Source organism: Sceloporus undulatus, chromosome 10 (assembly GCF_019175285.1).
Source record: "Sceloporus undulatus isolate JIND9_A2432 ecotype Alabama chromosome 10, SceUnd_v1.1, whole genome shotgun sequence".
NCBI classification, from domain to species: Eukaryota; Metazoa; Chordata; class Lepidosauria; order Squamata; family Phrynosomatidae; genus Sceloporus; species Sceloporus undulatus.
In genome coordinates, this window is record NC_056531.1 from 3,733,876 (window position 1) to 3,743,145 (window position 9,270).

The following is a 9,270-nucleotide window of genomic DNA, read 5'->3' on the forward strand; positions in this document are numbered from 1 at the left end:
TAAAGAGGGTATTTTTAGGAACAAAGTTTCTAGAGTAAAACTTGGCTTTGCAGCATCGCTGGGTTATGGTGCAAAAACTAGATTATTTATTTACTCTGACTGATGGAGCCATGTTCCAGAAATAGCAATCTGCTCCCTCCCTCTCTTGTTGCGCATGCATGTATGCATGCACTTTATATCATCATGAATGGGATTAATAAAGTCCTGCCTGAGAAAAGGGGGTCTTGGTTAGGTTTTCTTTTTTGAAGTGCAATGCCAAGCACTCTTGGCCTTGCCGAGCCCGAGAATGGAAGATGTTGTCATGTTTTGAATTGAAAACCTTGCTTTTAAGCCACAGCAGATGAAGTAAATCCAGAATACAAGCAGAGTAGTGGCAGTGGCTTCAGTCCCAATTCCTGCTTTGTATTTTCCAAAGACCGGGGACTGGAGAAGTTCCTTCTTTCAACTACAATGTCCAGAACCCCCTCCACCATCACTGGCCTAGCCAGTGGCTGTGGGATTCTGGGAGCTGTAGCCCAAAGAAGGGACTTTAAAAGCCTTTATTCCCAGGGCGTGGACACCTCTCCTTATTTTGTGGTCTGCAGTGTGCTTGTGCAACCTGAGCTGCACACTACTATGGAGTGGAGGAGGGACATATTTTAGAAAAGGTCTGTGTCTTCCTCGGTGTATGCTTGAGCAGCAACCAGGGGTGGGTGGGTGAGGGATACAGGGACCTGGCTCAGTAATGTATTTTTGGAGCAAAAAAAAAAAAACCTTGAAGAAAACATTTATGTGTACTAGATAATAAATAAAATGAGATATTTATTAAATGCAAAATGATTGTTGTTTCTGCCTCTGGCTGTTTTGGACAAGGCTTTTGTTATGCCTCGGTCACAGAATTTTCCTGGGGTGGCCCAGAAATTGTTGTCTTTTCTGCTTGCAAGCTTCCTGTGGTCTCCAGAGCTAGGAAAAATGGCATACAACGCCCAGAATCCTCCATCCAGGATGAACAGTTGGCACACTCTGGGAGTTAAAGGTAAGACACAATCCCGCACTCAAGGTTAGAGTGATTTCCCCCCCTACAAAAATATCCATTAGAAATAAAAGATTTAGCTCCCCCAAATCCAGGCAAGCCACCTGAAAGCACCCTCTGCTTCAACTTCCTTTTGCCATCGGAATAGCAATGCCTGTGAAAATGTAAAGCAACACTTACAAACAACTCTCGAATGGTTCTAGGAATTCAGTGTAAGAAATTTATTCTGCTCTATACAAACACAGGAGCATTTTCCAGTAGGATGCTTGTAAAACAGATGAGAAAGAGGTAGTACTGTTCTTTACACTGGGGTGAAAATCACTGACCCTCAAGATGAGTTCTGGGCATAGTGTAGCCCTTGGACCTCAATTTCTGTCCTCCCATTTAAAACACCACATTTTTCATTCAATTTTTGCTCCTAAATATGCAAAAGCATGTGAAATACTTCCACCTCATCCCCACAAGCACCCTAGAACCTTGTATTACCCACCATTGTCACAGTTTTTCTCTAATTCCTCTCAAAATGGTGGCAGGAAGTGCAATGCCAGTTCTTATTGCCATTTTGAGAGGGTCTGCAGAGAAAAATGGACGTATTTGGGCTTATGTGGGAGATGCGGCCCATGTGAAGGGTCAGAGGAGAATTGGCCTCTGGTCTCCACACAGTTTCCTACTTATTTATTCTCTAGCTATTACTGGACTACAAGCTACATCATTCCCAGGTAATGTGTGAGGGGTGGTGGGATTTGTAGTCCAACAAATCTGTGAGGTTAGAGATTCCCCAGACCTGGAGATTAGAACAGGGAAAGATGCTAACTTTGCACGTAACATTTAAACACGGATCCCAATGCTTCCAGTGGCTGCTGATGACAAGTGACACCTGGTCTTCAAAAATTGCATTTCTTGGCATTCAGATAGTGGTGTTTTGTTTCCTCTGAGTCTTTTCCGTGGGAAAGGGAGGAACCCCATCATGACCTTTTAAAATTGAACCTGCGTTTGAAGGGAGAAAAGAGATGGAGGCAAAGGTAATATGTACAAGAACAGAAAGGCAACTCAGCAGGATTCTTAGTCAATAACAGAGACCGAAGGTAACAAGTGAAAATTTGCATAATGTATTATTTTACCCACTTCTCCCCATGGATTGTGGTAGTGAACAATACCTGTGCATCTCCCTGCTCGTCCTCCAACTCTTTGACAACACAGAAATGGCTGTGCGAGAGGAGGCTGTGCTGCATACAAACTGAGTTTTTTGGGGGGAAACTTTGGTTGTTGCACGGTCAGAAGAGAATTCAGACCTGTGCAGTGACCATAGGTATTGTGATGGCATAGGTCGAACTGAAGCAATTGTGATGCACCAACAGGATGCCAACCAATGTGCCTCTTAAATTGTTTGACAGCTTTGTGAGTCTTCATAAAAGGTACTCAAAATCCTCCAATGGATTTTGGATTTCTTTTTCCTAATGCACCAGCTAGAATGCCTGTGTGTATTTTTTTTTCCATTTTTGTCTTTTCAAAATGTCCTACCAAACAAAAAGCTAGGACAGTACTCACAGACGTTTGATCATGGTTTTCTCTTCTCTTCCTCTGCCGGAACTAGAAGTGGTGCCTACAGCCATTTCTCTTGGTGTTGGTTCAACCCAGTCCTTTTTCGGTGAGATGAAGCCACTAGGGGGGTGCAAAAGGAGAAAGATTGTGTTCCCCTTCCTCCTTTCAAATGTCAAAACTATGAGCAAAATCGCATGTCTAGCTATCAAATAATCCATTCTGCACACTGCTTCTCATGACTATTGAATGGATGCCCAGAACTCTATCCAAAGAAGCATAAAAAGAAAATGGAATGCATTTACATATCTGAAATGACAATCCCTTTACATATGATTTTTGAAAAAGGGATGATTAAAAAATAATAAGGGCTATCAGTTTATGTCTGTGTTGTGCGTCGCTTGTCTTAAAAGTCATTTCTGACTTACGGCGACTCTATCACAGGGTTTTCTTTCCAGGTTTCTTCAGAGGAGGTTTGCCATTGCCTTCCCCTGAGGCTGAGAGGTTTATACAGAAAGTTAATGGGAACTTTCATATTCAGGATCAGTATGCCACTGGGCTACTACATTAATTTCCTGGGGTCACTGGCCCAACAGGCAACCAGCACAAATGGGACTGCCACAGTCCATAGAGGATCTGGGAGATGTTTTCCCCTCTCTTCTGCTGAATCCCCATCCCACTCCTAGCCTACACAACTGGGAAGGAAAGTGACATGTTCCCCCCCAATCATTCTGGCCAGTGGCGTCACTGAAGTTGGTGTCATCCGGTGTGGGCCAGGGGTCCAAACTGCCTTGCCTCCACCTCCCCAGACCTCTGCTGGGGTGGACCCCCCCCCCAAGGCCTTCAGGGTCTGGCACGGCTGCAGCCACATGAGACCCTGAAGGTGCAAGCTCTCCAGCAACCGCCACTACTATGGGGGGGGGGGGCAGTGCTGTGGCCTCCAGAGGATCCATTTAGGGTCCAGTGTGGCTGCTGGGCATGTGAGAAAGAGCCCTTTTTCGCTTGCCCAGTAGCTGTGCCAGTCCCAGCGGGTGACACCCCCTCCCCAGGGTGTCACCTGGGGCAATCCATACCCCTCGCACCCCCCCTTGTGATGCCAGTGACTTAAAGGATCAGTTATATAAATGGAAAGCACTGTGAAAAATCCTCAATAACTGGGACTGGAACTCTCCAGATGCAGTTCATCCTGTGTTTAATTGGAGCCATAGGACTTCTTGATCTGCTCACAAGCCAGTTCTTGCAGTCTGTTCTCCAGTGCGTGAAATTAGATCTTTCCACAATCTAAAGAACATTCCAAAGATCTGCCTGTTCAATGTGCCTCTCTGGCCCTGCTTACCACTTGTAGCACTGTAGCTCTTCTTGCGCCACCAGCAACTGTGCCTTCAGCTGGTTGCGTTCCTGGAGCACCTCTCTCAGCTCCTGCAGTGTGAAGCGGGGGCGGTTTGCATCTGTGAGATCGATGACCATCTTGTTGGGCCCAAGGTTCACCTACGAGACCATATCATAGCGGATGCAAGTGGTGAGTGCCAAGAGCAAGGAAGACAAAAGATGGTCGCTAAGAAAGACAAACAGCTGAAGAAAAACTGGTTTTTCCAATTCCCACATACATACAAAAAGAAATGCACTAACAACGTTCAGGAATCCTGAGGCTGAGAGACTGGGACTTCCAAGGTCACCTGGTGGATTTCAGGGCCTTGAGTCCCTGTACTGGGAGAAAGGAGGGAATAAAATAATAATATATGGCCAAGCTGGGAATATGAACCCTGGTCTCCAGAGTCCTGGTCTAACACGCAAACCATGATGCCATGCTGGCTCTCATTTTTAGACTACAACTCCCCAAATGTCCCAGCCACCATGGAAATGGAAGATTCGGGAACCTGTCATCCAAAACTAACTTTTCCAAGCTCCGAATGTAACTTCTTTGCAACAGAAGAAGTCTATCCTTCCGGCCAATCAACCCAGAACACTAAAGAAGCACTTCTCCTTTTCCCACTCCGCCTAGAGACATTTACCAGAAACAGCATGTCAGGGAGCGCGGCTGTATCCGCACTGCAGAAATAACCTGATCTGACACCACTTTAATGGCCATGGCTCCATGCTATGGAATTCTGGGAAATGTAGTTTGTTGCAGCACCAGAGCTCCGCTTTTTAAGGTTAGGACCTCCACTCACCCTGATCATGGGATGTTCTTGGCAAGATTTGTTCAGAGGAAGGTGGCTTTGCCATGGCCATCATTGGTGTCGCAGACTGTGTGACTCACCCAAGCTCACCCAATGGGTTTCCATGGCTGAGTTGGGATCCGAACCCAGGTCTCCAGAGTCATCCCTGAAAACTCAAACCATGACACTATGGTGTGTTCTGGCGCTGCCCAGCTTGCATGCCAAAGGGACCTCTTCCTCTAGCCCAGTGATTCCCCAACTTTGATCATCCAGAAGTTTGGGATTTCAGCTCCCAGCATCCTTGACTGTTGGATAAGGCTTCTGAGAGCTAAAGTCCAAAACACCTGGAAGACTAAAGCTGGGAAAACACTGCACAGTCTAGCCCGACTTGGAAGAATCATAAAGTTGTACTGGCGTGTGTGTGTATTGGTTATAGAATCATAGGATCATAAAGTTGGAAGAGACTAAGGGCCATCCAGTCCACCCCATCTCTGCCATGCAGGAACACTCAATCAAAGCCTTCCCAACAGATGGCCATCCAGCCTCTGTTTAAAGACCTCCTCCAAGGGAGTGTGTTCCACTGTTGAACAGCCCTCACCGTCAAGAAAGTCTTCCTAATGTTGAGGCGGAATCCCTTTTCCTGGAGCTTGCATCCATTGCTCCAGGTCCTTGTCTCTGGAGCTGCAGAAAACAAGCTTGCTCCATCCCCAGTGACACCCCTTCAAATATTTAAACAGGGCTATCATATCACCTCTTAACCTTCTCTAGACTTGTAGAACTCAAAGGGATTCCCAAAGGTCAGCTAGTCCAGCCCTAGGCTCTACAGATGAACCATGCCTGATGGAACCCTTTCTCCCTGTTGCAGTTCCTTTGGTTCCTTTTGGCCCAGCTTTCCTGGGTCCTTTGGACGGTGAAGAAGGGAGTGCAGCTCCCAACACTGCCATCGAAGGCGGACCTCTGTCTTGGGCACTTACCTCTCCAGGGCTTCCAGAGGCCTCTTCTTGGCGGAGGTTCTCCAGCTCTCTTTTGAGGCTATCCCTCTCCATGCGGAGGGCCTCCACTGCCAGGTTGTTCTCATTGACCAAGGCTTCCAGCATCTCCAGGATGGCCACCACCTTGAACTGGAGCTGGGCCACCCGGGAGGGCATCTCCAAGCCAGGTTGGCTACTCAGCTGGTGCAGCTCCCTGCCCAGAAGGTAGGACATGTCATAGACATCTTCCACAGTGAGTTGAAAGGGGTTTTTCCCAAAGGGGCCTTCAGGGTGGCCTTCCTCTTCCTCCTCCTCCTCCTCCTCCTGGCGCTGCTCTGCTTCCATGCCAAGCCAGAGGGCCCCAGATGGTGCCAGCCTCCCCTTGCCAAGCTCTTCTCCCAACCCAACTTCCTTCCTCCTTGGAAACTTTCAGCCCAAGCTGAATGAGGGAGGAGGCAGAGAGGAGGAGCCAAAGGGACGCAAGGGGTGGTAGCCATGGCACTGGAGGGCACCCAGGCCCTGCCCAGGCCTTGGCTGTCCTTCCCCAGAGCTTGGCAAAGCCAAACCTTGGCCAGGTTTCTCTGCTGGGCTCCGATGATCTGGAAGAGCCGAGTTCGAATCCCGCCACAGCCCTGGAAACGAGACATACGAAAACAAATGACAGGACTTGCCCATAGGGAATCATTGGGGAATAGAGGAATACTTGCCCATGAAGAAACATTAGGGAATACTTGCTCATAGGGTTAGGGCCCATAGATACATAGAATACTTGCTCATAGGGAATCATTGGTGAATGTATGCCCTGCCCATAGAGAGCCATAGGGGAATATTTGCCCATAGGCAATGCTTGCCCATAGGGAAACATTTGCCACGGCTAGGGAAACCCATTGGGTAACATTGAACAAATCACACCGTCTCAGCCTCAGAGGAGGGCCCAGGCACAACTACATGCCCCCCAGGATGGAAGTACATCCCTTAAAGCGGGGTCAAACGGCTTGATTTCTACAATGTAAACAGGCCTCGACGGTTCCCAGAGGGCTGAGCTGCGTTGCGGGGCTCCTGCCACGAGGGGGCGCCGGATTCAATGGCAAAACCGTCCTTCTTTATTCCTCTCTGGCAGATTCGCGCCTGTGAGGTGAAATTTGACCAGGGCCAGATTTAAAAGCTGTTGTCGCCTTTTAAAATATTTTCCCTCAAAATAAAGAAATAAAGAGCGGTTACAAGTTGAGGAATATAGTTTAAGGGAGGTGCATTGGGCCGAAGCCGCTGCAGACGAGAAACTGCCTTCTCGCTGCAGAAGGAGCAGTTCTCGTCTGCAGCCGCGGATTCGCCACAAATGCCACCTCCCTTAATAGTTAGCGCGACCGCAGGCCAGGAAGTAGTTTCTCATTCGCAGCCGCCCGATTCGTAACACACGGCCTTAATATCTGGAAGGTGAGTATTCCTTTTCCTTCCCTTCCAAGTCCCTGGAGTTGGGGTGCCAGGGGTCCCTGCAGCACCCTCAGGCCAGAGGTTTGGAAAGAGAGGAAAAATGGGGTTAGCACCTTAGGGGGGGGGGGGACAGTATCCTGGCCTACTGTGGTGTCTCTGCTGGAAAAGCAGCATCTGATGGAACCAGAAAGAGGACCTAGCAGCCTTCAGGCTCTGGCCTTAAAGCAGGAGGTAGCTGTGGGGGCCTTTAAGGGGACATGGCAACCCCCAGGGAAGAATTCTGCCCTAAAATACAACATACAAATTAAAACTTTACCTTTTTTTAATTGGTAAAGGTCAAATAATAATAATAATAATAATAATAATAATAATAATAATAATAATAATAGTATCCCGCCTCTCCCTGTTTTGGAGATACTCAAAAAACATGAGTATCAACAGATAAAGGCATGACAGGACAGATTAGATCCTAGTTCCCCTAGCTCCCTCCCACCCTAAAATACCATTAAAAAAACAGTTCCCAATAAAATGGTTAATAAAATAGATTGAGATCAAAGTCCGGTGGGTCTTCATTTTATCTCTTCCAGTCCTGTGAAATTAGGAATCCTAAAGCTGTTGAACAATGTCTTTTTCCCCTTCCAGACCATGAATGAGTGGGCGCCCATTGCAAAAGAGTATGATCCCCTCAAAGCCGGAAGCATTGATGGTACAGATGAGGAACCCCACGACCGTGCGGTATGGAGGGCCATGTTGGCCCGGTACGTTCCCAACAAAGGCGTCTCGGGAGACCCCCACCTCACGCTGTTCGTTGCCAGACTCAGCTTGCAAACCACCGAGGACAAGTTAAAGGAAGTCTTTTCCCGCTACGGAGACATCCGGAAGATCCGTCTGGTCCGAGACCTGGTCACCGGGTTTTCCAAGGGCTATGCCTTCATCGAATACAAAGAGGAGCGTGCCCTTCTCAAAGCCCATCGAGATGCCAACAGACTGGTGATCGACCAACGGGAGATATTTGTCGACTTTGAGCTGGAGAGGACTCTCAAAGGATGGATTCCTCGGCGGCTTGGGGGCGGCTTTGGGGGCAAAAAAGAATCAGGGCAGCTGCGGTTTGGAGGTCGGGACCGACCGTTCCGGAAGCCTATTAATTTGCCTGCTATGAAAAGTGATTTTTACAGAGAGGGGTCGGTGGAAAAAAGAGACCGAGCCTGGTCCAGGGAAGGGACAAGGGACTGGAAAATGCGGGACCGGGATCATGAAAGGAGCAGAGAACAATGGAGGTCTGAAAGGGACCGAGTTCGGGGATGGGGTGAGAGAGACCGAGAGCGGTATGGTAGAGAGGAAAGGAACAGGGGAAGAGAGGGAAGGGACAGAGAAAGGAAAGACCGAAGTCGGGAGCACACCTCAAAGAAATCGAGGGATGAAGATGGACAGTGATAGAAGATGACGTCTGAAAAACACCAGTGGATTATCTGAAACTGTGTATCCCAAAAAAAAACCGAGCCCAAACTTGGAAAACCATTCATGATGATGGGCTGGCGTGTTCATATTTCCACTCCACCCCACGTTTGATTCATCATCCTGTACCATGTTGCAGAGTTAGTAAATTCTTAAGCAATTTTGTGCTCACTGTCTCATTCTGCACTCTTAACCCTGTCTAATAAACGTGGCCAAGCATTGTAAAATAGCATAGCAATGGCTTGGATGCAGAGCTTGGAAAATGCTACATTTTTCAGCACCACTCCAAGATCCCCCAGTCAGCATGTCAGGGTCTGGGTGAATTTGAGAACTGTAGTCCAAAAAGTAACTTTTCCTAGTGCTGATGACAACAGTGTTTGGGGATGGGTTCCAATGGGTAGGATAAAGGGGGGGGCTTTCCTTTTGTCCACAGGAAGGAAAATTAATTCTGGGAAAGCAGGGGGAAAGGTAGGGATTTAATAGGGGTTATGGGGGGGGGGGTTTTTTTCAGGCTATGTGGCCATGTTTCTGAAAGAGTATTCCAACATTTGTTGCCAGCACTTGTGGCTGGCATGCGTTCAGAGATGAAGCTGCCATCCACGCTGCTGGCGGAACAATAAACTCTTCCAGAACATGGCCACATAGCCCGAAAAACCTACAAAAAACTGTGGATGCCGGCCATGAAAGCCTTCAGCTTCACGGA

General features: G+C 48.0%; 2 protein-coding genes across 3 annotated transcripts; one reads left to right on the forward strand and one right to left on the reverse strand.

Annotated features, from left to right (window-relative positions):
• Window positions 1–784: 784 nt before the first annotated feature.
• On the reverse strand, window positions 785–6,785 carry RILPL2 (Rab interacting lysosomal protein like 2). Its single transcript, XM_042441923.1, has 4 exons — window positions 5,685–6,785; window positions 3,888–4,039; window positions 2,561–2,674; window positions 785–1,999 (listed from the first exon to the last, which is right to left on the reverse strand). The coding sequence occupies exons 1-4, from the start codon at window positions 6,024–6,026 to the stop codon at window positions 1,978–1,980; spliced, it is 630 nt and encodes a 209-aa protein (XP_042297857.1). The 5' UTR covers window positions 6,027–6,785; the 3' UTR covers window positions 785–1,977.
• A 283-nt stretch (window positions 6,786–7,068) lies between these two features.
• Window positions 7,069–9,034, forward strand: SNRNP35 (small nuclear ribonucleoprotein U11/U12 subunit 35). 2 transcript variants are annotated; one of them, XM_042441901.1, is made up of 2 exons: window positions 7,069–7,115; window positions 7,755–9,034. In XM_042441901.1, the coding sequence occupies exon 2, from the start codon at window positions 7,758–7,760 to the stop codon at window positions 8,544–8,546; it is 789 nt and encodes a 262-aa protein (XP_042297835.1). In that variant the 5' UTR covers window positions 7,069–7,115; window positions 7,755–7,757; the 3' UTR covers window positions 8,547–9,034. The 2 variants fall into 2 exon arrangements, with proteins under 2 accessions (XP_042297835.1, XP_042297834.1); XM_042441900.1 differs by lacking the exon at window positions 7,069–7,115 and adding an exon at window positions 7,268–7,343.
• Window positions 9,035–9,270: the final 236 nt, after the last annotated feature.